General features: G+C 44.0%; 1 protein-coding gene across 3 annotated transcripts in view; it reads left to right on the top strand.

Moving 5' to 3' along the window:
* PRMT7 (protein arginine methyltransferase 7) overlaps nucleotides 1-27,919 on the top strand; it is a 45,251-nt gene that overhangs the window by 7,553 nt on the left and 9,779 nt on the right. For all 3 annotated transcript variants that reach the window (XM_041771196.1, XM_041771194.1, XM_041771195.1), the window contains exons 4-11: nucleotides 6,270-6,419; nucleotides 11,354-11,462; nucleotides 16,945-17,057; nucleotides 20,259-20,500; nucleotides 20,726-20,906; nucleotides 25,876-26,003; nucleotides 26,434-26,569; nucleotides 27,502-27,585. In XM_041771196.1, the coding sequence (XP_041627130.1) occupies nucleotides 6,270-6,419; nucleotides 11,354-11,462; nucleotides 16,945-17,057; nucleotides 20,259-20,500; nucleotides 20,726-20,906; nucleotides 25,876-26,003; nucleotides 26,434-26,569; nucleotides 27,502-27,585 (1,143 nt within the window). The remainder of the gene's footprint in view (nucleotides 1-6,269; nucleotides 6,420-11,353; nucleotides 11,463-16,944; nucleotides 17,058-20,258; nucleotides 20,501-20,725; nucleotides 20,907-25,875; nucleotides 26,004-26,433; nucleotides 26,570-27,501; nucleotides 27,586-27,919) is intronic.

Below are 27,919 nucleotides of genomic sequence, written 5' to 3'. Positions count from 1 at the left end.
CACCATTCTCTCCATGAGGAAATGGAGTCAGAATTTGCTGGTTAGTGGCACAGCCAAGGTAAACTAATTTCTCTGTACTTTTGCATGGTGCCTTACTTTTGTCGTTATTTAGAACACTTCTATTACCTCATAAAATTAGCTCCTGCCTGTTTGCAGTACCTCCCAGTGCTAGCTCTCAGCCCTAGGCAATCACCGACCAGCTTTCTGTCATTGCAGTTTTGCCTTTCCTGGAAATTTCATGTAAATGAAATCATGTGAGAGATAGTCTTATGTGTTCTTCACATAAGAACACATAATGTTCTTCATCATGTTTTTGAGGTTCACTCATGTTGAATATGTCTTAGTATTCATCCCTTCCTATTGCTAAGTCATATTCAATTATATAGATTTTTCCATTATTTTATCCATTTATCAGCTGATGTATGTTTGGATTGTTGCCAGTTTGGGCTGTTGTAGCAGTCCTGTGTATGAAAACTCACATGCAAGTCTGTGTGGACACATTTTCATCTCTTTTGGGTATATATCTATATGTGGAATTGCTGGGCCCATATGTTAAACATACATTTAATCCTGGTTTTAATTTCCATTTTTTTCTAATGACTAATGATGTCAAACATATTTCCATGCAGTTACTTGTCATTGGAATATCTCCTTTGGTGTAGTCTAGGGGTTTTGAATGTAGATATGATTCTTGTTAGACACTGCCAAATTGCGTTTTAAGAGGGCTTCAGTTTCACTGGAGTAGCTTCAAAATTGGGTATTTAAAAAGCCTTAGCTAATTTAATGGGTGTCATTAATTGGAGGGTATGCCGACCATGGTTTACTGTTGAGGATGGTGCTAACCAGGTTTCTCAGGTGATCAGCTCATGGCTGTACTGAAACTCCCAGGCCAGGTCCCAGTTCTGTTCTCCCTCTGTTATCCCACAGCCACACACAGAAAGCCACACACCCCCTGCTTAGGAGGGATGTACTTGTGTTTGGAAGGCAGCTGTGCTCCCCACTATACTACCAACTTCCTATATTTGTTTGTTTTTTAAGATTTTAGATTCATTAGAGATTTTTAGATTTTAAGATTCATTAGAGACACAGAGAGAGGGAGAGAGAGAGACATAGGCAGAGACACAGGCAGAGGGAGAAGCAGGCTCTGTGCAGGGAGCCTGATGTGGGACTCGATCCCGGGACTCCAGGCCCACGCCCTGGGCCGTGATTTTTCCTTAAAAAAAAAAAAAAAAGAGTTTAATTCTATAAAAAAAAAAAGAGTTAAGCTGAATATGGATTCTAGTTTGGAAATCACTTCCCATCAGAATTTTGACAATATCCATTTTTAAAAACTTTTAAATTTTTTACCTTTTTAAAAATGATTTAATTTTTAAGTAATTTCTACAACCAGCATGAAGATTGAACTCATAGCCCTGAGATCAAGAGTTGCATGCTCCACTGACTAAACCAGCAAGGTACCCCTATCCATTTTTTCTTCTATTTTTTTCTTTTTTTAAGATTTAATTTATTTATTCATGAGAGACACAGAGAGAGAGAGGCAGAGACAGGCAGAGAGAGAAGTAGGCTCCATGCAAGGAGCCCGACATGGGACTCCATCCTTGTTCTCCAGGACCACACCCCTGGCCAAAGCCGGGGCGCCAAACTGCTGAGCCACTGACGCTGCCCTCCATTTTCTTTCCTTTCCTTTCTTTCCTTCTTTCTTTTTTAAAGATTTATTTATTTATTTATTCATTCAGAGAGAGAGACAGGCAGAGAGAGAAGCAGGCTCCATGTAGGGAGCCCGACGCGGGACTCGATCCGGGGTCTCCAGGATCACGCCCCGGGCTGCAGGCGGTGCCAAACCGCTGCGCCACCGGGGCTGCCCTCCATTTTCTTTTAGAGTTCAGTGCTACTATTTTGAGGTCTCGTACCATTCTTTTTTGTTTGTTTAAGATTTTATTCATGAGAGACACACAGAGAAAGAGAGAGAGAGAAGCAGAGACACAGGCAGAGGGAGAAGCAGGCTCCATGCAGGGAGCCTGATGTGGGACTCGATCCTGGGTCCCAGGATCAGGCCCTGGGCTGAAGGTGGCTCTAAACCGCTGGGCCACCCGGGCTGCCCAAGATCTGGTACCATTCTTATTCTTTCAAATCTATTTTATTGTGACAGACATACAGAAGAGTATAATATGTTTACGTATGGTTTCAAAAAGAATAGTAGGGGTACCTGGGTGGCTCAGTCAGTTCAAGCATCTGCCTTTGTTTGGCTCAGGTCATGATACCAGAGCCCTGGATTGAGCCCTGCATTGAGCTCCTGCTCAGCAGGGGCTCTACTTCTCCCTCTCCTTCTGCCTCTGCCCCTTCTGCTCATGCATACTTTGTCTCTCTGAAGTAAATAAAATCTTTAAAAAATAAAAATGAATAATAAAATAGATGCTCATAGACTTACCACTCAGCTTAAGAAATAGAACACTATTCAGAATTCCCTCTGTGCCCCTGCATGATATTCCTTTCCCTCCCCCCACAAGCTTCCACTCTCTTGAATTTTATATCAACCACTCTCTTGCTTTTTATAGTTTTACCACCTAGTGTGTATTAAAAAGTAAATTCTTAGTTTTGCTTGTTTTTGAACTTTATATAATGGAGTCATACTGTGTTTATACTTTATGACTTGCCTCTTTGCTTACTATTATTTTTGAGATTCCATTTTGCATGTACCTGTAGTTCATTCATTTTCACTGCTGTATAGATTCCATTGTATGACTATATCATTATTTAGCTGTTCTGTTGGTAGACCTTGCTTGTAAGTAGTGCTGCTGTTGTAAGTAGTGCTGCTAAAACATTCCAGTAACTGTACTCTGGTGCATGTGCATACTTTTCTCTAGGTTGTGTATACCTAAGAACGGAGTTGCTGCCAGTGAGGTTTGTTCAGCTTTACTAGATAATGTCAAATTCTTTCTCAAAGTGGTCATGCCACTTTATATTCTCATACTTGTGCATGTTAGTTCTTATTGTTTCACACCCTTGCTAGTATTTGGTTTTAACCAGTTTTTACATTTTTGTCATTCTGGTAGGTATGAATTAATACTACTGAATATGAGCTCTTTTTGTTTGTTCATTGGCTTTTCATATTTCCTCTTTTATGAATTGGTAATTTACAGGAGTTCTTTATTTTGGGTGCTGATCATTTGTCAGTTACATGTATTGTAGGTGTCTTAGTTTTGGGTTGTTTTTTTACCTGAAAAATGCAAGTTCTTAAATTTAATGTCATTTATTTTATATGTCCTTTATTGGATGGTACTCTTTCATATCTTTTTTTTTTTTTAAGATTTTATTTATTCATGAGAGACAGAGAGAGAGAGAGGGGCAGAGACATAGGTAGAGGGAGAAGCAGGCTCCACTCAGGGAGCCCGATGTGGGACTCGATCCCAGGACTCCAGGATCACGCCCTGGGCTGAAGGTGGCGCTAAACCACTGAGCCACCCAGGCTGCCCCTTTTATCTCTTGTTTAAGAAATCCTTCCCTTTGCCCATGTTTTTTTTTTTTTTTTTTTTTTTTTTTTTTTTTTTTTAAGATTTTATCTATTTATGAGAGACACACAGAGAGAGAGACGCAGAGACACAGGCAGAGGGAGAAACAGGTTTCATGCAGGGAGCCCGACATAGGACTCGATCCCGGGTCTGCAGGATCACGCCCCAGTCTGAAGGCGGCGCTAAACCGCTGAGCTGCCCCTTTGCCAATGTTTTAAAGGCTGTTGCTGATACATAAAATTTCATTTGGTTTTTATTAATTGTTTTTTTTTTTTTAAGTTTACTTAGTGGCAGAAGTTGTCTGTAGGTATTTTGGGTTTTCATAGACATTCATGTGTGAATAACAACAATTTTCTTTCTTTCTAGACCGTATTTCACCTTTTTCTTGCTCTAGTGTGTTGCATTGAATTGCCAGTATAAAGTCTACTTCGTCTGATTTTTTAAAAATTTGTTTACTGGGATGCCTGGGTGGCTCAGTGGTTGAGTGTCTGCCTTTGGCTCAGGGCATGATCCCGGGTCATGGGATCAAGTCCCGCATCTGGCTCCCCACAGGAAGCCTGCTTCTCCCTCTGCCCATGTCTCTGCCTCTCTCTCTCTCTGTGTCTGATGAGTAAATAAATAGAATCTTTAAAAAAAAAGAAAAAAGGGAATTTTATTTGCTAAGAAGTTGTTCATAGCCTATTTTATTTTATTTTTTTTTAAATTTTTTATTTATTTATGATAGTCACACAGAGAGAGAGAGAGGCAGAGACATAGGCAGAGGGAGAAGGAGACTCCATGCACTGGGAGCCTGACGTGGGATTCAATCCCGGGTCTCCAGGATCACGCCCTGGGCCAAAGGCAGGCGCCAAACCGCTGCGCCACCCAGGGATCCCCATAGCCTTTTTTAAAAAAAGATTTTATTTGACACAGAGAGTGAGAGAGCACAAGCAGGGGGAATGGCAGAGGGAGAAGCAGACTCCCCACTGAGCAGGGAGGCCAATGCAGGCCAATCCCAGAACTCTGGGAGCCTAAGGCAGATGCTTAACCAACTGAGCCACCCAGGCACCCCTGTTCATAATCTTTAATTTCTAATACCTGCCACATATATACCAATACCATGTTCCAGCTCTCCATTTCCAGTTTTTGGTCACTTCTTTTTCTCCCCCACTTTTTTTTTTTTTTTTTTTGGACTTAGCAGAGGTTCGTTAATTTTATTAGATTTTTGAAATAATTTTTATTAAAAAGTCCTATAAAATCTCTGTATTCCCTAGTTAGCTAATTTTTGTGTTTTATTATTTTTATTCATCTGCTGGTCTGGAGGTTATGTTGTAGTCCTCTTTTTAATTTTTTTGAGGTGGATGATTACTTTGTCTTTTCTAATATATTTCTCTCTAAATATTGCTTTTAGCTATCCCCCGAATTTTGATATGTAATTTTAAAAAATTCAGTTACAGATAGTTTCTAATTCTTTTGATTTAGTCTTTTATCTGTGATTTTAGAGTTTCTCAATGTTCAAAAATCTTTTTCTTTAGAATATTTATATTTTTGTTACTGAGATATGTAACTTGATTGCACTTAGGTCAGAGAATATTGTCCTTTTGTTACCAGTCCTATATTAGTTATGTATTGTTGCATAACAAATTATCCCAAAATTTAATGGCTGAGGAGAGTTACTATCTCCGTATTTCTGCGAGTTCGAAATCTGGCTCAGCTTCACTATGCACCTGGGCTGTGGGTCCCTGGCAGGCTGTGATCAAGGTGTCAGCCTGTTGGGCCATCATTTTAAGGCTCAGTTGGGGGGCTGGGAATCGACTTCCAGGTGTTTTGGCCTCTTAATGTTTCTTACTAACTTGCCAGCTCATTAGTGCACTAAAAGAGATTTGCAAGTATTTTCCCCATCATTATTAGTTATTTTTGACAGAAGAGTCAGGATACCTATTGAGGCCAAACTGTTACAGTTGGAAAACGTATCTGTTTAAGCTACTAAGTACCTGAACTAAAAACAAAGAAATGATTTCCTGAGGAGGGGATTATTTTGTAGTCAAGGAACGTGTGAATTAGAGTCCAGTAAGGAAGCCCTAGGCCAGGTTACTCTTTCAGCAGAGGGAATTGGTAACAGATGTGGGAGGCCTGGGACGCGAGCAGGAAAGTTACCTCGTGGTAGTAATTGCGGGAAGCAGCCACGTTGCCTAGGACTGAGGAAACCCGAGAGAAGAGTGACATTCTTGAGCCCTGAAGTGTGGAGAAGAGGTCCTGTGGCTGGTGCTCAGCTCTCAGAGGGGCAGCTGCTTGAGTGCTCCTGCTGTCCAAGGGGCCCAAGACGGCTGGTGAGGAAAGGAAGGAGATGAGTTGGCACTGGAGCCAGCCCCCCACTTCAGGAGGACCGTGATGAAAGCAGCAACCATTTGGGAAAGAACGAATTTTCTCCCCAATGCCGGTTGCCACCCTCTAGTTTCCTTGTTGTTCATACCGAATAGCTGGAAAAGGAGAATGTGGTTGGCAGAGCCCCAGCCCCTCTAAGCAGAGTACTGAAGAGAATTGGGTGTGGAGGGGAGGGACAGTCGCTAAATAAAGGGCAAGAGGCTGACCCCATGCTCTTGGAGTCTCGCAGGACCTGCCTGACTCAGCTCCCAGTGCTGTTCGTTGAGGGGCCAGAAAGCCGTGGGATCATGACTTAACACTGTTGCTGCTAGCCATGACTCCCAGACTAAACAAAGAACTTTCCATTTATTTATAGTAACTGGTATGAAGTGACAGCGGTTTCTCTGTTTCTCTTAGAATATAAAATATTATCAAGGTATCCGGGCTGCCGTGAGCAGGATGAAGGCCAGAGGACAGAAGGCCTTGGTTCTTGACATTGGCACTGGCACAGGACTCTTGTCAATGATGGCGGTCACGGCAGGGGCTGACTTCTGCTATGCCATTGAGGTGAGCTATGCTCTTCACTGTGTGTCCTGTGTCTTATTTTGGAAGTCCCTCATGCACCTTGTCTATCCGTTTGTTCGCAGACATTCAAGGAGTGTTCATTGTGCCCAAGCACAGGGCCAGGTTCTAGGATATGGAGATGAATCAGACACAATTCCTTCCTTCAGGGACTTGTTTTCTCCTTGGTAAACAGCCGTTCTCAGTTTTGGCTGCATATCAGAATCACTAAGAAGCTTCAAAAAATACTGATGCCTAATTGCATCCTTTCCCTTTGTTTTAATTCAGTTGTTCTGGGATGGGACCTGGGCATTGGGAGTTTTGACTCTGTACTGAGGTTGAGATCTGCTAGCTTAAATGTCCCCACAGAGCTAGCTATCTTAGTATGTTTGTCAAGAATTGGGTGTTTAATAAAACATTAAACATATGTTGTTTTTCTGATTAATGTAAATAATGCATTCCAGTCTAGGAAATATCATAAATGTAAAATAGTGTGTTAACTTAGTTAACCATTGTTAAAACTCTGATGTATGTTCTTCCCAGCTTTTGGGAAGAGGTGTTATTTATTTATTTATTTACTTATTTTAGAGAGATCGAGGGGGGGGGGCAGAGACACAGGAGGAGGGAGAAGCAGGCTCCATGCTGGGAGCCTGACATGGGACTCGATCCCAGGACTCCAGGATCGCGCCCTGGGCCAAAGGCAGGTGCTAAACCGCTGGGCCACCCAGGGATCCCCAAGGTGTCATGTATTTAAACACTTTTCCTACAAATTTGGTTTGTGTGGTGATTGAGTTGCAAATAACAAAGTCTCAAAATAACAGTGGCTTAAACAAGATAGAAGTTTTTTGCTTTCTCATGTAAGGTCTGAAGGTAGCAGGAGTATTCATTCTATTCAGACTCTTTCCAGCTCCCTACCCACCATTCCTACAATGTGATGCTCATGATCTAGGAAGGTGGACATTTTAGGCTGAAGGAATACCATGTTATGTTGTCTAGACTCATGGCTAACGGTGTCATGGTAGAAATCCAGAAAGATAGGTTGTAGCCAGACTATGGAGGACCCGAGTGCTACAATAAAGATTCCAAAATAAATACATACATACATACATACATACATACTCCAAACTCCCATATCCTGAGTTAGTTCTTAACCTAAAGTAGGAATATTGGGCTTCAGGTTTCCATGGAAGTCCTGAGAGTGAGGTGTGTGTGTGTGTGTGTGTGTGTGTGTGTGTGTGTGTATGACTGTGCACTTGCCTGAGAACTTCATAAAAACATTGAGTCATTTCTTGGCCTTTTTGGGTGTCATGAAGATTTTAAAGCAGATGTGAAGGCATCTGTTTTAGTATGATTGCCTTAGTTAGCCTTAAGTAAATTCTATTATCCTTACTTTACAGATGAAGAAACTAGGACCCACAGAGGTTAAAGACTTAATCTCACAATTAATAAATAGAACTAGGCCTGATCCCGGGTTGGCTTAGATGGTTAAGCATTTGGCTGCTTCTCGGGTCATGATCCCCAGGCCCTGGGGATCAAGTCCCACATTGAGCTCCTTGCTCAGCGGGGATCCTGCTTTTTCTCTCTCTACCTGCCGTCCCCCTGCTTGTGTTCTCTCTTTGACAAATAAATAAAATCTTAAAAAAAAAAAAAAAAAAGGAGAGCTAGACCTGGAGACTTGGTCGACGGTTTCTAATTGTGCTCACTCTACGATGGTAGCTTTGATGGGAGAATGTGTGATTGTCAAAGGAAAGAGTAGAATAAGATGGGCAAACCTGAGAACCCATATCTCTGAGAGAAGAAGAGTGGCCAGTAAAGTCAAGTTCAGACAGACATAAAGAGATCCCAGAGGGCAGAAGTGGAAGCCAAGAGGGGACAGATTGCATGGAAATCACAGGAAAGAGGGAGTGGTCAGCAAGTGTGGATGTTCTAGAGCAGCAGAGTCCAATCACTTTCTGTGATGCTGAATATCTTTTATAGGTATGCTGACCAATACCGTGGTCCCTAGCTACATATGGCTGCTTAGCACTTGCGGTGCGACTTGTAAGACTAGGGAACTGAGTTTTTAAATTTCATTCGGTTTTAATCAACTTAGATTTAAGTGTGTGTTGTCCCTTATATTAGTGTGGGTAAGGAAGCTAACTGAGCTGGATGAGGACTGAGAGGAGGCTGTTGGGTTGATAGTAAGGAGGTGGCCTCCTTTAGATGGTATTTTCAGGGTAGTAGGATTGAGTGGATGGAATATAAGAAATCATAGACATTGACTATAAACTTCTCTCTCTCTCTCTCTCTCTCTCTCTCTCTCTCTCTCTTTTTAAAAGATTTTATTTATTTAAGTGAAAGACACAGAGAAACAGAGACATAGGCAGAGGGAGGAGCAGGCTCCATGCAGAAGCCCTATGTGGGACTCAATCCCAGAACTCTGGGATCACGATCTGAGCCAAAGTTGGATGCTCAACCACTGAGCTACCCAGGTGCCCCTAAACTTCTCTGTTAATACATTTGAAAAGTAAGGAATATTTTGGGAAGGTATATTAGGTGCAGTAATTTCTGTGGCAGATGCTTTGAAAATGAAGCATGGTCCTGCTTTTCTCACTTTTTCCCCCCTCCTTTTTAAGAGCAAGAATAACTTTCTCAGGAATCTCCAGCACACCTCTCCTTGTGGTATCATTGGCCAGAATAAGGTTAAATACTGTTTAAGTTACCTCATTGACCTGGCCTGAAAGATTCAGTTACCCATAGACCAGTCAGGTGCACATACGGTTTGGAAGAAGGCCAGTCCCCCAAACTGGAGGGGCAGGAGAATACACAGAATGATGTTGGGAAGTCAACTTCAGGGACCATTCCAGAAAGAAATGTTCTGGGTAAGATCTTGAGTTCTTGGTGGCTGAGGAGGAGACTGCGAATGTCAGAGCCTGAAGGGTCAGCAGAGGAGATGAGTGACATTGTCAAGAGGCAAGAGGGCCAAGGGGATGACTTGAACTTGTGATACTTTGGGATGGAGGCAAAGTGATGGGTGAGAACTGAGGGTATGAGGCCCCCAAACTACATCTAAAAACATCGAGATAGATCCTAGAAATAATTTGAAACAGATTGTGAAGATTTCTTTTCCTAGCTAAGCACATATGTATTCTTTACAGAAGAATATAGCATTTCCCCTTGATTATAATAAAACTAATATGTGTTCATGGTAGAAAATACAGACAATGCAGAAAAGGACTTAGAAAAAATGGCAATGTTGTTGTGACCAGTTTATCAGTTTGTTCTATTTCCACTCTGTGGGTGTGGCCGCATGTATATCTGTAATGTTTTATGTGCTGTTGTGGTTGGAGCTTTGCAGTCTAAATTGGGCAGGCTAGGAGCGCCTGGGTGGCTCAGTCAGTTAAGCATCTGCCTTTAGCTCAGGTCATGATCCCAGGGTCCTGGGATCAAGCCCCACATCGGGCTCCCTGCTCAGGGGGGGGAGTCTGCCTCTACCCTGCTCATGCTCTTGCTCGCTGACTCTCAAATAAATAAAATCTTAAAAAAATAAATTGGGGAACGCCTGGGTGGCTCAGTGGTTAAGCGTCTGCCTTTGGCTCAGCGCGTGATCCTGGAGTCCTGGGATCGAGTCCCACATCAGGCTCCCTGCTTGGAGCTTGCTTCTTCCTCTGTGACTCTGCCCCCCCCCCGCCCCCACTCTCTCTCATGAATAAATAAATAAAATCTTAAAAAAATAAATAAATTAGGCAGGCTAGGAAGTAAGAATTGGAGGGACTTGTGTTTAGGGACATGTGAGAGGTTTAGGAAGACTTCTGGAGAAGAGGGGATATGTGCTGCCTGGAAGGTAGGGTTTGCTTTGGCAGGTGGAGGTAGAGCAGAGAAGGCTCAGGCTTGCCTAGTGCACAGTGAGATCAGTGTGGCTGCAGCATCAGTTATGGGTAAGGGTAGCGGGGGAGGGGAATAAGGCTGGAGGAAGTAAGGGGGTTTGTATTATGGAGGGCCTCGAATACCATAAAAGACTAGCTGTATTCTGCTAGCAGCGGGGATTTGAGAGTTTTGAACTGATGCCTGTCCAACTTAACGACTAATACCATAACAGTCTCACTTTTCCTCTGGCAAGGACAGGACCTGTCCTGCCCCGGGTCCCAGGTTCATGGTTTTGTGAGGCTCGTCCCCTTTCGACCTTCCTCTAATGTGGTGCACTGCCACCTGCCGTCCTTGTCGGGTAGTGCAGCCTCCTTGGGAAGCCCTGCCTCTCCAGTGTGCCTGGCATGTAAGGTTTAATTCCTGCAAGGTAAACCCAGCAGAATGTCTTCCATTTGTATTCATTTTCATAACACACATTTGGAGAATAAAATATTTAAGTTCCAAAGTTCGTTTATTTAGATCAGATCAACCCAAAGGTATATTTTGCTGTATCATATACTAAGAGGTACATTTTATATATATTTATATATATATATTTTAAAGATTTAGTTTATTTATTCATAGAGTCACACAGAGAGAGGGTCAGAGACACAGACAGAGGGAGAAGCAGGCTCCATGCAGGGAGCCTGAAGTGGGACTCAATCCTGGGTCTCCAGGATCACACCCCAGGCTACAGGCGGCGCTAAACCACTATGCCACTGGGGCTGCCCTTATTTTTAAGATTTTATTCATGAGAGGCACAGGGAGAGAGGCAGAGGCATAGGCAGAGGAAGAAGCAGGCTTCCCCATGGGACTCGATCCCAAGACCCGGGGATCACGACTGAGCCAAAGGCAGATGCTCAACCACTGAGCCACCGAGGGATCCCAACATTTTATATATTTAGGAGAAAATTCTGTAATGGAGACTTCTTTTAGCAAGACATATATTGCTGGTATTTTGTGTCAGGATGTTATTCAATTTATTGTTCATTTTTACTTGGGCTTTGGCTCTCATTTCTAGGTTTTTTTTTTTTTTTTTTTTTTCTCATTTCTAGGTTTTTAAGCCTATGGCTGATGCTGCTGTGAAGATTGTAGAGAAAAATGGCTTCAGTGATAAAATTAAGATTATCAACAAGCATTCCACTGAGGTGACCGTAGGGCCAGGTAAGATTAACACATAGTGTTTTTGAAAGCTTTACTTATTCTCGAAGGAGAGAAGAAAAGGTTTATTCTGATTACCTGGAATAAATGTTTTCAGGTAATCTCAGAAAAATGGAGTCTCTCTATGTGGTCCTAAGATAAGCACTTTGCTTCTTTGCTAGTTAAATCAGCAGTGAGTAAATCAGAGCTAATTATGTTCAACAGTGGTAGTACAAATGAAACTTCCTTTTGCTTTAAGCACGTTCGAATTCTTATGTGACCTAGCTCTCTGAGTTTTCAATTTCATTAGATGGAAATGAAACTAAGTAGATGACAGAAAGAGATTTGCTTAGTGCTGACATCCTACTATAGCATCCAACATGATATTTGCCTCTATGGCACAGTCCCTCCAGGTTTTGAGAATATTTTTTATAGTCTAGGCGTTTGAATCAGACTTCTAAAATGTTCACATGCCACTGATACCTGGGGAGCACAGTGGAAAGATTTGCAAAAGAAACTTCTGGAATGTGGATATCATCAGAGTTTTTAAAAATGCAGTATTTTAGAAGGAAGCATGTATATAAGGTCAACATTTTTGTTCCACTTAATTAAAAAAATGCTTTTAATGGAGAAACTGAAACATGCACAAAGAAGGGATTAGTGTCCCCTTTATTTTTGAAACATAATGCAAAAGAGTATAAAAATTATTATCCCACTTTCTAATCAGTGCTATTCAGATAAATTTTCATAAAATGAGTGCATCTGGGGTTGCCTGGCTGGCTCAGTCGGTTAAGCGTCTGCCTTCAACTCGGGTCATGATCCCAGGGTCCTGGGATCGAGCCCCCCAAGTCTGGTTCCCTGTTTGTGGAGAACTGTTTCTCCCTCCCCTCCATGCTCATGCTCTCTGGCTCTCTCTCTCTCTCTCTCTCTCTTTTTTTTTTTTTTTTAAGATTTTATTTACTTATTCATGAGAGACACAGAGAGAGAGGCAGAGGCAGAGGCAGAGAGAGAAGCAGGCTCCACGCACGGAGCCTGACATGGGACTCGATCCTGGGTCCCCAGGATCACACCCTGGGCCAAAGGCAGGTGCTAAACCACTGAGCCACCCAGGGATCCCCCCTCTCTCTTTTAAGTAAATAAAATCTTTTTTAAAAAGGCATCTCTCTTAAGTATGTAGGTTCATGAATTTGGACAAATGTAAACACACTTGGGACCTCTTTTGTAATCAAGATTGTAGAATGTCTTTATCATGTACAAAGAGATTCCTCATGATGCTTTACAGCCGGTTGCCTCCATATTGCTGACTGTAGACACCCACTGATCTGCTTTCTTCAATACATATTATATCTCCCTTTTCTAGAATTTTGAATAAGTGAAATTATCCATGGTTACTCTTTTGTGCCTGCTTTCTTTTCTGTATTATAATGCTTTTGGGTTTCATCCACATATTGTGGATCAAGAGTTCGTTCTCTTCTGTTGCATTTGTGTGTATACCTTCATTCATCCCTTCAGCTACTGATGGACATGGATAGCTTCATGGTTAGGTCTTTATTTATTTATTCATGAGAGACACAGAGAGAGAGGCAGAGTCACAGAGGGAGAAGCAGACTCCATGCAGGTAGCCCGATGTGGGACTCAACCCAGGAATCTAGTAATTTTTATTTGGATGCAGTGTATATTGGGAGTTTTGCGTTGCTGAGAATCAGAGTTTATTGTCTTCTTTTAAAAACTTTGTTTGCCGGGTCACCTGAGTGGTTCAGTGGTTGAGTGCCTGCTTTTGGCTCAGGCAGGTCATGATCCTGGGGTCCTGGGATTGAGTCCTGCATCAGGCTCTGTCTGATGTCTCTGCCTATGTCTCTGCATCTCTCTCTCTCTGTCTCTCATGAATGAATGAATGAATGAATGAATGAATGAATAAATAATCTTTAAAAAAGAAAAACTTTGTTTGCCATGTAATTGGGCTACTGGCAAATCATTTTGATCTTCTCAGGGGTTGTGTTTTTTTGTTTGTTTTATTTTGTTTTATGAGATAGAATCCCAGGACGAAGCCTGATGTGGGACTCAATCTCACAACCCTGAGATCATGACCTGAGCCAAAATCAAGAGTTGGATGCTTAACCTCCTGAGCCACCCTTTCAGGGCTTGTTTTTAAATTTTGTTGGAACAGGGTTTGAAGAGCTTTAAGTTGGGGCATTCTGCATCAGGCTGTGCTGGGTGTGGAGCTTGCTTAGGATTCTCTCTCTCTCTCCTTCTCTACCTCCCTCCCTCCCACTACCCTATTTGCCCCAACTCTCAAAAAAAAAAAAAAAAAAAAGCTTTAAGTCAGGGTTTTTTGTTTTTTGTTTTTTTTTTAAGATTTTATTTATTTGAGAGAGAAAGGGAGGGCACAGGGAGAGTGAAAGGGAGAAGCGGACTCCCCTCTGAGCAGAGAGTCCGATGTGAGGGCTTGATCCCAGGCCCCTGAGATCATGACCTGAGCTGAAGGCAGATACTTAACTGGATGAGACCCCCAGGTGCTCCTTAAAGATTTTATTTTTGAAGATTTTTATTTTTTTCTCTTCACCCAAGATGGGCCTCAAACTCACAACCCCAAGATCAAGAGTTGCATGCTCCACTGACTGAGCCAGCCTAAGTGCCCTTAAGTGAGGGTTTCTCAACAGTGACATTGTTTACATTTTGGGCTTGGTAATTCTTTGTTGGAAGGAGCTGTCCTGTGTATTGTAGGATGTTTATTTCTGGCTTCTAACCAGTAGAAGCCAGTATAGCACCTAGTGCCCCCTTCCCCTCCATCATTTTGTGCCAACCAAAAATGTCTCCAGACATTGCCAAATGTCCTGGGGATGAGGACAAAATCACTCCCTGTTGAAAACCATTGTTCCAAGACTACATGGGTCATACTAGTACAGCATGGCTTTTCTGGGCTCTCTGGGTGCTGGTTGATTGGAACTACTAGAATGTTTCCCAGTCCTCTGTGAGCTCTGGAAATTGTTTGGTTTCTATCTACATGGTATGGTCATCCTTTGTCTGGCTTTCTACAGTCTTGTCTTCTGTGTGTGTGTGAGTATATTCAATAAGAAGTTTCATGGGAGCTCTGCAGATTTCTGAAGCCCCTTTTCTGTGTAACATCCTCTCTGGTACCCTCCCCTACAAATCCCAGCCACCTGCACTCCCTCAACTCCAGTTGCTATCGCCTTATCTCAGCAAGACTGCTACATTCCACTTGGTCTCTTGCTCCCTATAGCAGCCTGGAAAGTACTTACTGGCAGAAAGCCAGAGCAGTTGTAGGGGTCACTCTGTTTCTCTTCTTGGGGAACAAATTGCATTTCCTCTTGTTCAACATCTGAAAAAACTTGTTTCATGTATTTTGGCTGGTTTTCTCGTTGATTACAATGAATGGGTAAGTCTGATCCCAGTTATGTTATAGCTAACTTAGGGAGAAGCGTTCCTCCCATCTAGTAGTGTGGCAGAGACCCAGGAGGTACTGGGGTAATCACTCTCCTCAGGCTCCCACTGTACCTTCTCCATTCACACTCAATATGCTAGATGCCTGGCTCTCAGGAGTGTTTGTTGAGATTCAGGTGATCATAAAGCTGTTTATTTGAAGCAAATTAGACAATCATTTAAGTTACATAATTGGCTTAATAATTATTCAGGAGGTAAAATTGGCAGGGCTTGGTGACGGTGTAGGGTGACAGAGAAGGAGGAATCAAGAATTCAGCTAATGTTTGCTGACTATTCCTGGGTGCTAGACGTTGTTCTAGGCATTGGGGTAAAATGGTGAGCAGAGCAGGCGGGGGCCCTGCTCTCCTGGAGCTGGCGAATGATGCCCAGGTTTCAGGACTGTGTGATTGGTGGTGCCATCCACTGAGGCAGAGGCATCAGAGGAAGAAGCAGATATGTAGGGGTGAGGTGCAGTTTGGGACAGAGTATTTCTGTTTGAGTTTGGCGTGATATCAGAGGGTGGGCTCTGTGCCAAGAAATAGATATTTCTTGTAAGTCTCCTTTCACGGCTTTCTGCCATTGAGCACAAGGGTACTCTTGAAAGTGGACAGTTTTTTACCTTTGCTGCCATAACCACACTACCTGGAGTAGATCTCATTACCCTTGTTTTACAGCTGAGATGACTGATGATCAGCACTAAGAGTTCAAGGCTAGGCAGTGGGCCCCAGGCTCAGGTCTCCATGACTTAAGGTTCAACCTCTCTGTACTGCAGCCTCCTTTGAGTCTCCTCAATGCTTCTCTTTCCTTGTGTTATCCACTTGACTTGTTTTCTTTGTAGGGAAGATGAGTGGGCTTTGTCAGATTGGAATTTGTGCACCATTAGGAGGGTTTATAGTTAATTCTCTATGATGAATAGCCCCTTCCAAAGTTTATCTGTTGGCTCATTAATCAAAAAAAAATTTTTTTGAAGATTTTATTTATTCATGAGAGACACAGTGAGAGAGAGGCAGAGACATAGGCAGAGAGAGAAGCAGGTTCATACAGGGAGCCCGATGCAGGATTTGATCCTGGGACCCCAGGATCATGCCCTAGGCGGAAGGCAGTTGTTCAACCGCTGAGCCACCCAGGCGTCCTGGCTCATTAAAAATTGTAATTGTAGAAGTAATATTACATTGCAGAAGTTCAGGAAACAGAGTCAGCCAAAAGACCTGCTCTCTTCTTACTATCCCAAAACAACTGTTATTTGGGAGGGTTGTTTGGTAGCAAGAAACTAGCTTAATTAGGGGGGTTTAGTGTAAGGAACTAGTGATGCTGAATCCTGGGTTTCATGGCATCACTGGAATTCTGCAGCCTCTCTTGTTTTGGTTTTCTCTCCCTTTGTGCAGCCTAGAATTATTTGAAGTACTGGAGTTCAGTTTTTGCATTTTTTTTAAGGATTTTATTTATTTATTCATGAGAGGCAGAGACATAGGCAGACGCTCCCATGGGGAGCCTGATGCAGGACTCAATCCCAGGACTTTGGGATCACAACCTGAGCCAAAGGCACATGCTCAACCGCTGAACCACCCAGGCATCCCCAGTTTTTGCTTTTAAAATCATTTTTGGTAATACGTTAGTAGTTGAATTGTTAATTTGTAGCTCTCCAGTTGCTAATAAGAATGAAACATTTTCCAGATATTTGATTGATTAATTTTTCTGTTTTGAATTTTCTATTTGCATTTTTGTCTGATTTTCTTCTTGAATGCTTTAGTTTTCTTATCAGTTCTGTGAGTCCCTTACAATATTAAGCATACAGAAAAATTGTTAAGAGTGATATGGCAAATACCTGCATTCTCTTAACCAAGATTTACCAGTTGCTAGTATTTTGATGTGTTATATGTATATCAAAATGGGTTTTTTGGTGAGCCATTAGAAAGTTAATTGCATGACATTTCTAGTTACTTGGATATATCTGTATGTGCTTTCAGTGTAATATTCTGTTAACCTTTTATCTTCCACGTATCTGCTGTAAATATTTTTTCTTATTGATTGTTTGCTTCTGGCTCTGTTTCCTTGTATTTCTCAGATGGTGACATGCCATGCCGTGCCAATATCCTGATCACGGAGCTGTTTGACACAGAACTGATTGGAGAGGGAGCACTGCCCTCCTATGAGCATGCGCACAGACATCTTGTGCAGGTACAGGTAACCAGGGCCTCCCCTAGGTACATTGTTGTGATCTCAGCTGGCTCACACAGGTCTGTTTGATGCCCCATGCTCTGCACAACCTGAACCCTCCATCCTTCTCTGTATACCCTAGGCTATGCTTGATTCCTGTGAGACTCTGGTTCTCCTTAATTAGGACTTCCGGGTCTCTTATCAAGTCTTTGTAGGCTAGAGCTGAAAGGCAAGAAACTGTCTTCAGATTCAGTTCTCTTCAGCAAAGATTCTTTGAATGTCACCTGTGTATAAAGTGTTCCAGCATCCAGGGAGAATTATAAGACAACCTTCTTGTTTCTTAGACCCATACTGATCAGTGATGGTGTGGACCTGATGGGCCAATTAGAGAGGCAGACAGAAGCACCACTCACATATGTTTTCTGACTGGCAGATGAGGTCAGGGATCAGGAGATGAGGGCATATGTAGAGAGGCTGGAACTTGGAGAGGCACCGAGGAGAGGGAAAGGTATCCCAGGTAGTGGACCTGTTTTTTTGGTACGTCGTGGGAACATGCCCCAGGTCAGTTTCTGAGGTAATGGTGGAAAGTAGGGGAGAGGGTGGAAGGCCTTGAATGCCAAGCCATTCTAGGCAGAAGAATTTGGGTACTGATAATCTTTGACCGTTTTTTTTTAGGAAGGGAGAGGCTTGCTGACAGTGTTCTTTAGGAGATGTTGGTCTTGCTTTTTTATGGACATAAACATCCCCAGAGGCAAAGGCCAGCGGGAGGATAGGAGTGTCTGTTTCTTTTGCTGCCACCTGTCCTGTGGGCACCATCTAGGTGAGCCTGCAACTGTCCCAGACTAGGACCCATTTTTTGGAGATTTTTGGTGTGCCTGGAGTGAAGAAAGTGGCTCCTTCCAGAGCAATTGGGGCCACTTTCCATGTTACACGGTAAGCCTGAGATGGTGATTGTTCCGCAGGTCCTCATACTGTGTGAGATGTCTCTTAGCCTCTAAAATGTAAAATCTTCTTCTAGTAACTTGGGTAGTAATTATTTCTGTTTCTCCACATTAAAACCATCAACTAGATGAATCCCTGAAATAGAGAACAAGGATATTTAAAATTACATTAGTGTTGGCTAATTGGTCTTACTCTAATTCATCTAATAGTTAAGAAGGTGTGTAGGCAGCTGTCCACAGTTTCCTTTCTCAGCTGGTCTGAGTAGTCATGTGTCCCTTGTCTGTTCTAATCATTGTCTCCATCTGCCCACCTTGTGTCTGAGCTTGGAAGAGTTATGGCTTTACACAAAAGCTTCCGTTGCCTTGTCTCCTCCTCCTGCCTTATTGGAGGTCATGTAAACAGGATGCTGGCATGTCTGACAGGTAGTCCATGTAGTGATGAGTGACCCCGTGATTGGTCTGAGAAGATAAATATATTGAGCACCTTCATTTTGCCAGGCCCTTTTTTGAGTGCCAGGAATATGAAGGTGAGCTCCCACACAGGCAGGTAGGTGAGCAAGTTATCACAGTATAGTTGGAGGTTATGCCCAGATGGTGGTCAGTGGGGTAAGAACCTGCCCGTTGTGGGAGGGGAAAATGGGAGCATCAAGGAAGATGAAGCTTGAGCTAAGTGTCTTGAGGAGTAATCAAGTGTTGGCCTGGCACGTGAGGGTGTTCTCAATAGAGGAGATCAGCACAAAGATGGGAGGATGAGCTGGTATGGTGTGAGTTGTTGGCATTGTGGGTGGTGTGGGAAGTGGGGTTAGGGCTCAGGTTGGGGAGCTGGGCAGGACTAGACTGAGATGGGTCACTGTGTTGCAGAAGGCAGTATAGTACCACAAGGAAGGTTTTAAGCAGGGGATTGACATTGGATTCACTTAGGCAGGCATGTGGAGAGCATTTGGGGTGCAAGATCAGGGACAGGAAGACTGGTGAGAAGGTGGTAGGAGTCATCCAGGCTCTGGAGTTGAGATGGGTCTCAGCTGAGACCAGAGAAATGGTCATGGAGAGGTAGACTTGCCGAGGAGGAAGGTGCTCAAGGACTTGGTAATTCCTTAGATGTGGAGGCATTGAGGATGATGCCAGGGTTTGGGGCTTGGGTGACTGGATTGAATGGTGGTGCTCCCTATTGAATGAGAAGGTGGGAGGAAGACCAGGCTTGGGAAGGAAGAGGAGAGGTAAAGATGATTTGTTTGGTTTAGACAGAGTTTGAGCTATCTGAGGGTCAGACAAATAGGACCAAGAGGCTTTTGGCTCCATGGTATTTGGTAAATGAAGATGGACTGAGGTCTGTCAGGGGAGAGTATATGGAAAGAGAGAAAGGTGGGCCGGACCAGGACTCTGGGGGAGTCCTCTCTGTGAAGGGTGGGTAGCGGAAGCACAGCCTTGTGAAGCAGCCAAAGGGAGAGAACCATAACTTCTCATCCAGAGCCATGCCTGGAGACATTTTTTGGGTCACAGCTGAGAGGGGGACGCTATTGGCATATTGTGGATAGAGGCCAGGGACATTAATGAACAAAATATGATGTACAAAACAGCCCCACAGCAAAGGATCATCTGACCCAAGATGTCTCTAGTACTGAGGCATGGAAACCCCGTGCCTGTCATTTCCCTGCAGGAGTAGCTGTGAGTATCCTCTTCATGGCTGGGACCAGGTGCCTGGTGTGCAGAGGCTGTTGGGTGAAAGGATGAGGTAGGAGGGAAACTGGATGAGGCCCTGCGGCCAGAACCAAACGAGGACAGTGGTTGGCAGTGCCCTGTGAAGCCAGAATGTCAGGTTACCTGAGGGTGGACATTTATCCATCAGGCTATGGATAAATAAAAAGATTCTGGTGTCTCGGTGAGAGTTGTGCTGAAGAGAAGCTCAGAGCCCAGTGCCAGAATCACTGCTTAGCAAGACTTGGACTCTTTCTTCAAAGTTGGTGTGGGAGTTAAGCAGCATGATGACAATTAAGGATTATTTTTGGAGTATTTAAGAGTGTCAGGTAGTTAGGAACTTATCTGACATAAATCATTTTAGGCATCATGTGTATTTTTGAAACCTGGTCCTTTTTTTTCTTCCTCAAGCACATTAGGCCAAAAACAGTTCACTGTCCTGACAGTGGTAAGGCATTAGATGCTACTAAGCCAACCTGATATTAAGGAACAAACCTCTTTTGATCACTGAGAATTGCTGTGGGTTTATTTTATATATACTGGTTTATTTTTTTATTCTTTTTTTTTTTTTTTTTTTTTAACATAGGAAAACTGTGAAGCAGTGCCTCACAGAGCAACTGTCTACGCTCAGCTGGTGGAGTCCAGGAGGATGTGGTCATGGAATAGGCTCTTTCCTGTCCATGTCCAGACCATCCATGGAGAGCAGGTCATAGTTCCCCCCTCGGAGCTGGAGAGGTGCCCTGGTGCACCCTCTGTCTATGACATTCAACTGAACCAGGTGTCATCCACTGACTTCACCGTCCTCAGTGATGTGCTTCCTATGTTCAGGTACCAAAGAGCCGCCCCAGGCCATGGTGCTTTGAGATATTTGGTGGAATTGGGATCTTTAGAAGTTCTTTATGAGTGAAAAGGAAATATAGCTGATATCACCTGCTTCTGAAGGCAGGAGTCTGTTGCAAACAAGTCTCATTGCTGGTGATATCATCTTAAAAGCTAAAAAAATGGAGTGCATGAGCTTGAAATATGTTTAAGTTGCTGCATCTTCTTCCACAGTGTGGACTTTAGCAAGCAAGTCAGTAGCTCTGCAGCCTGCCACAGCCGGCAGTTTGAACCCCTGGCATCTGGCCGAGCTCAGGTGGTTCTCTCCTGGTGGGATATTGAAATGGACCCCGAGGGGAAGATCAAGTGCACTATGGCCCCCTTCTGGGCACACTCAGACCCAGAGGAGCTCCAGGTAAGAGGCAGGAGTTGAGTATGTTTTTATGTAAATCAGGAAACTTGTCCACTTTAGGTTGTGGAAAAGTAGCATGTTGAACCCTAAATTCATAGGAGTTTAGAGACAGAAGGACTGTGTCAGGATTAATGTCAGAGAAGGGTTTTTTTTTTTTTTTTTTAAATTTAGAGAGAATAGGGAAAAAGGGGCAGAGAGAGAGGAGGAGAGCAGACTCCACACTGAGTGTGGAGCCTGACACAGGCAGTCTCACAACCCCAAGATCATGCTCTGAGCCTTGAAATCAAGAGTCGGATGCTCAGCTGACTGAACTACCGAGGTGCCCCTGTCAGAGAAGAGTTACAAAACAAGAACAACAAAAAGACAAGGCTACCTATCCTAAGATACAAGACAGACCTCTCCGCTGAGTTCAGGCGCAGCACTAGCAGACATGGGGTCACAGGAAAGCTTTGGTGTGCTGGCTCTCCCTTGCACAGCCAATCTCAGAGCCCCTACACTTTGCCCCCAGGTAATCCCAGGAGGCCTCAGATCAGCCTGGAATGGAGGACTACAGTTTGTCTACAGCTACATTTTCCATGACTTCAAAATGTTTCCAGCTTAATAGTGGGTGGAGGATATGAACTAGGAAAAGATGACTGTTTTAACATGTGAACAGTTGTTCGGCCTCACTTATAAGAGCACTGCAATTGTAAACTACAGTGAGACATTATTTTCCACCTGTTAGTGATAAAGTTCAGAAAGTTTGGTGATGTGCTCTGGGTGAAGCTGTGGGGGAAAGTAGGCCAACGAGCATCAGATCTTCCATGGAATGCAGGGAGGCTCAATCCATCACCATGGGAAGGGACACCACTTCTAGACATTTAGGCTCTGGGTAGATTGGCATATGCATATAATAGTGTGTCAGGATATTTTTTTTTTTAATTTTTTTTTTATTATTATTTATTTATGATAGTCACAGAGAGAGAGAGAGAGGCAGAGACACAGGCAGAGGGAGAAGCAGGCTCCATGCACCGGGAGCCCGATGTGGGATTCGATCCCGGGTCTCCAGGATCGCGCCCTGGGCCAAAGGCAGGCGCCGAACCGCTGCGCCACCCAGGGATCCCGTGTGTCAGGATATTCACTGCAGCCCTGACTTAGTAAAAAAAAAAAAAAAAAAGCCTAGAATAACCTAGAGGCCACCAGTAGGGGACTAAGTCTCTTGTGCTATATCCATTCAGAGGGTGAGGCAGATCCCTGATAGAGAGCAATCTCCAGGATGGTCATTAAGTGAAACAAAAGCAGCGGTGCGGAACAGTGTGTGGCATGACAACATTAGTATTTTTAAAGATGAGAATATATGCGTTCCCGAGTTTACGTGTGTGGTAGGTGTGTTTAAGAATATTTTTGGGAAAAAAAAAAAAAAATATTTTTGGAAGGGGATCCCTGGGTGGTGCAGCAGTTTAGCGCCTGCCTTTGGCCCAGGGCGCGATCCTGGAGACCCGGGATCGAATCCCACGTCGGGCTCCCCGTGCATGGAGCCTTCTTCTCCCTCTGCTTCTCCCTCTACCTGTGTCTCTGCCTCTCTCTCTCTCTCTCTCTCTCTCTGTCTCTGTGTGTGTGTGTGTGTGTGTGTGTGATTATCATAAATTAAAAAAAAATTAAAAAAAATATCTTTGGAAGAAGTCACAGAAATTGGTAAAAGTGGTTGCTTCTGGGAAAGGGGCTGAAGGTTAGGGGTGGAAAGTAAACTTATTTTTCACTCCACCACCCTTTTATATCTTTTGAATTTTAACTCATGTGCATGTGTTGTCTCCTTCCTCTACACACACTCAAAGGAGAGAAAGTGGGAAAAGTACTTCAGGGCTGAGGAGTCAAACTTTCCTTCTAATGAGGGAGCAGAAGGTAGACTGGGAACAAAACACAAGCTGACACTTCACAATCCCTCCCACCGCCCACCCCCAGGTGGGATATGTGTGACATTCCTCAGCACTCCTGGCTACCCTAAAGCTGAGGGAAGGAAAAATAAGTGGTTAACTAATAGAGATCACGGTCCTGCAGGATGAGAGTCTCCCTCTCATCCCTCTCCCACAAAGCGTCTTAGTGATTTACAAGAGGAAAACATTCTTTCTTTTTTTTTTTTTTTGAGGAAAGCATTCTTATCAATAAAAACATTTTTATCACTAACCTAAATTCCAGAAAGAAACTCCCAGCTGTCTAATGTTAATGCTTTACTAGAGGGAAAAACAACCTCAACTTGGCAGTGGTGAGGCCCCCAGTATCTTGTAGGCCCTTGTTAGCATATATAAGTTCTTTTGAAACCTCTCTTTTTCCTTACCTCCCCCAACTCCCAAGTATGTAATCAGCCACCCCTCACATCCCTAGTGCAGCAGCTCTTTCTGCCCACAGGTCCTGTCACCGTGCTCTAATAAAACCACCGTTTCACACCGAGGATGTCTCAAGAATTCTTTCTTGGCCATTGGCCTTGGACCTCACCAACGTCACCAACATTTCCAAAAAAAAAAAAAAAGCATCACTTCTCTATGTGGGAGGCCTTGGGCACCATTCTCTCTGTATTCTGTTGTCCTGTTACTTGTTTGGGCCCTGGGTTTATCTTGATTGCTGGCCTGCTGATTCTAGGTGTACACAGGATGACATCAGTGGGATGGCCTTCGCTGCTCTCCTGCTCTCCCAAGTTACTGCTTAGGCCAGAGAGTCATGACTGCTGCAGGATTGCAGTTGGTTTCCCCCACCCCTGAGCATGTGAGGTCCCCCCATTTCCCCTCTACTCTCCAGTTGCCTGGCCCTCTTCAGGCTATGTGAGTATTTGGGGGCCAGAAGGGGTGATCAGAATTCACCCACAGAATTGAGATAGACACTGGGCTGCTTTCTTCCTCTGTCTGAGTGTGATGGACACAAAATTAGCATAAGAATATAGAATGCTAATACTTCATTTACCTATCTTCACTGTGCTACTCTGTATTTTCTCCTCCAATCTTCTTACAAGAGGTGCTGGGTAACCACATAATGCCCAAACTGAGACTGAGGCCAGACCCAGTGATTGGAGCAGGGCCTCATGTCCAAGCAGCAGTGCTGGATGTTTGTCCCAGGTCTTCTGTGAGGTGTGTATCCTTCGTTTACCAGTGGTGACTTATGGATTGTTAGAAATTTGAAGAGCTACTAATGGATCTCCCTCATGACTTCACTAAACTGCTCGTGGGCTGAAATACATTCAGTCTCTCACCTTGGCCAGTAGGTTCTGTCAACAGCCCTTTAGGGTCAGGACCTAGAAGGACACAATGGTCAGGGAGTGTTATGGAAGCCCGGGAGGGGTTGGTGAAGACTTCTCGTCTTTGGGTCAATTTGCATAGTAAGGAATGAACAACAGGTTTCAGAGAGTCTATTTTTCCCTCCTTGTTAGTGTTTACTTTTTTTTTTTTTTTTTTTTTTTTTATTCATGACAGACACAGAGAAAGAAGCAGAGACACAGGCAGAGGGAGAAGCAGGCTCCATGCAGGGAGCCCGATGTGGGACTCAATCCTGGGTCTCCAGGATCACACCCTGGGCTGAAGGCAGCACTAAACCACTGGGCCACAAACACTGTTTGTGTTTACTTTTTATACTGTGTCTAGTTATACCATTTTCTAGCTTTTATGTTCAAGTAGACATTTTAGATACCTAGGTATGTCATTCACCTGCCTTTCGGTTAAATTCAAATCTGGGTAGGGCGGAATGTGTTCCTGAGAAGCGGGCTGGTGTCAGCTCTGTTTGCATCTGCACCCAGTGGTGCTTTGGAGTCTCCCAGGGACCAAGTTTTTCTTAGTTCCTGCCAACGACAGAGAATGAGCGAGCACATACTTAATCAGAATTGAGCCAGGCACCTACTTTTTTAGGATAGTTCTTTCTTTTTTAAAGAGAGGCTTAAAAAATGGAAAAATAACAAGAGGCTTAAGGATGATGAGAGTAATAAACCTCCTTATGTAAAACAAAAATGAATCCAAAGTTACTTGGGGTCCTATCACTGCAGAGAACGTCCTTCTTTTGATCTCTTTCCATATGCACAAGTATTGTCGGTGTCAATTCCTGTGTTTTTGTGCTGCATCGGTCTTCAGTTACCATTTTTAGTGCTGCTGATACTCTGTATAAAGGCCTGTAGGTCCATTTCTGAGCTGCCTGACATTTGGGTTGGTGCTGGTTTTAGTAAGGCTGTTCATATGTAGCTTTTTTTCTTCGTTTTTTCTTAGCAAAGTATCCTGTGTGGGGGGTTTATAGTGTTGAAAAGGAACAACATAGCTTATTAAAGGTTGATTCTGTATCATCATAAAGTATGTTTCACAAGTTAGAGTATTCCAGGCCTTTTAAAAACTATATTGTTTTAAACATGGGGCTTGAACTCACGACTCTGAGATCAGGACTGGAGCTGAGATCAAGAGTTGGAGGCTTAACGGACTGAGCCACCTAGGTGCCTCTAAAAACTATTTAATTCAAAAGAATAAACAGAACAAAACCTTTCTGTACTATTTTCCCCACTTTTTATTTTGTAAATTCTAAATCCAGAATAAATGAAAATAAACACTGATATGCCCTTTACCTAGAATTACCAGTTGTTAACATTTGCTTTCTCTCTCTGCCTCCATTTTCCCTCTCTTCTTCCCTTCATTGCATGAACACACACACACACACACACGTGTGAGGTAGAGGCGTGCACATGAACACATGCACATGGGACAGAGACTGGAGTCCCCTCTCCTGAGCCCCTCTTGAATATTGCTGTCTTGGGCTACATTTATCCTTCTAAAGCCAGCAGTGTTCCAGCAAGCTTTCTGGCCATTAGCCTCTCTGACTTGAGAATTTTCTTTATTTCTTTGACAAGAGTAGGCATCTGTAGTCCATGGCCTGGTCTCCCTGCAAGTGGATTTTTTGGCTTGGATTTTGACTCTTGGATTAGAAATGTTGCTTTTTGGGGGGACAGCTGATTCTTTCTTCCCTTTTTCAGTGGCGGGACCACTGGATGCAGTGTGTGTACTTCCTGCCACAAGAAGAGCCCGTTGTCCAAGGCTCAAGCCTCTGCCTGGTAGCCCACCACGATGACTATTGTGTATGGTACAGCCTCCAGAGGACCAGGTATGCCCTGAATCTTAGTGTGGGTAGCATGCACTGGGCTGGTGTCATTGTGCACTTATATAAGTTCACCTTAGAAACCCTGCAGAGGCTCAAGTGGGCAGGTTTGCGTCTGAACAGAATAAAATAAGAGCAAAAGTTTGTGACTGAATGTGTTAGCATCCACTGTCATGTACTCAGAAGAGGCTGCCCCAGGTGTAGGGCCCCCATTTGGAAGAGACATAAATGAGAAATCTTGAATTGGGGGGGCCCTCCAACCTGTAATGCCCATCTAAAGCCAGTTCCTAGACTCATGCCCTGTAGAGGATGTGCATATGCTCACGATGGCCCATATGTTTGACCTGGGAAGACCCCTGTGTCATGCCTTCATGCCTGCCAGTTCCTAAAAGATCATGCTCATGATATGTGTCTATCTGTTCATTTCCTGGCCCAGTCCTGAAAAGAATGGGGGAGTCTACCCAGCACGCCCTGTGTGCGACTGCCAAGCTCACCTGCTCTGGAACCGGCCTCGGTTTGGAGAGATCAATGATCAGGACAGAACTGATCAGTATGTCCAGGCCCTGAGAACAGTAAGTGTCCAGCCTCTCAGGTGGTTATAGGTAAGAAGGAGTTTGTCCCACGGACCCCAGCTCATTGCTTGCTTATAGTTCGTTGGTTTTGATTACTGTGCTCCCTAGTCTTCAGATGGCTTCTAGGTGGGCCCTCAGGTGATGAGGCAGGGAGGATGTTATTGGACTTTGTGAGGGCTTGTTCTCTGCTCTCCTGTGAGAGCCTCTGCCTGAGATCCTTATCCTGGCCCCTGCCTTTTGTTCTTCTAAACACTTGGCCTTTGTGGTTCACTAGCAGTTCCTTGAGTGATCCCAGTAGACTCAGCCACCTGTTCTTCCTTTCATCTGCTGCCTCCTAAAACTCTCAAAAATATGTATCTGGTTTTTTAACTCTCCTGCCTGAAAACCTGTGTTCCCTGCTGCCTGTAGCGGGGTCTCTCAGGCCAGGACAACACAGGGTTTGGAGGGGTGTCTCTTGGACCTGTTGGAGTTGTATGCAGAAACGTGTGTACCTATGAGAATCGATGCATTTTTGCAGGAAGGAAGAGAGCCCAGCTGTCTTAAGTTTCTCTCAGAGGGATCTGGGACATAAAAAATAATTCCTGTCTTTGGCGAGTCAGTCGACAGACCCACAACTGTCTGTGCTGTGACCAGAGAGAAGAGGCTTATAGATGGGAAGATGGCCTCCAGCAAGTGGGGCAGATCTTCAGTAGAGCCTTCTAGGACAGCTTGAGGAGAGCTTTCTCTGACAGTGAGGTCTGGGTGGAGAGAGGTGGGTGAGTGGATACATTGGAGAGAAGATCCAGCTGGGTGTTGAGTGGTTAGAATTGGATTAAAGGATCACAGAGTGAGTTGGTGGGGTCCAGGGAAGGGAAGCATTTCTGTTAGTTTGCCAACAAGAATTTCTTGACCTATTATAAGAAAACAGGAGTTGGGTGGTTCTTTTCCTGCAGATGCTGAAGCCAGACAGTGTGTGCCTGTGCGTCAGTGATGGCAGCCTGCTCTCCTTACTGGCCCATCACCTTGGGGCAGAGCAGGTACTGGACATGCGCCATTCTGTCAGCTTCCTGAAGGTGGCTCCTGAGTTTGACTGTTACGTGGTCTGGGTACACAGTTCTGTGACTCAAGCTCTTTGCAAGCACAGCTGCCACGGATGCGGGGGCTTTGGGGCTTATTGCTCTGTGTGCAGGCAGGAGCCAGGTTGTAGCTATCCCCATGTAGCTGCAGCTCCGGTGACGGAGTCTGTACCTTGCTAGGGTCAGTGCTGAAAGAGGGGGTGCTGTCCCTGTGGGTCATGAATACTGGTAGACCTGGTTGGGTGGTACCTTGTGCCCTGGAATGGTCTTGTTGGTGTTTAATCTTTAATTTCTT

The sequence above is a fragment of the Vulpes lagopus genome, chromosome 10 (genome assembly GCF_018345385.1).
Source record: "Vulpes lagopus strain Blue_001 chromosome 10, ASM1834538v1, whole genome shotgun sequence".
Lineage (NCBI taxonomy): Eukaryota > Metazoa > Chordata > Mammalia > Carnivora > Canidae > Vulpes > Vulpes lagopus.
The sequence above is the reverse complement of the archived record's forward strand: the minus strand, read 5'-3'. Positions and strand labels throughout refer to the sequence as shown.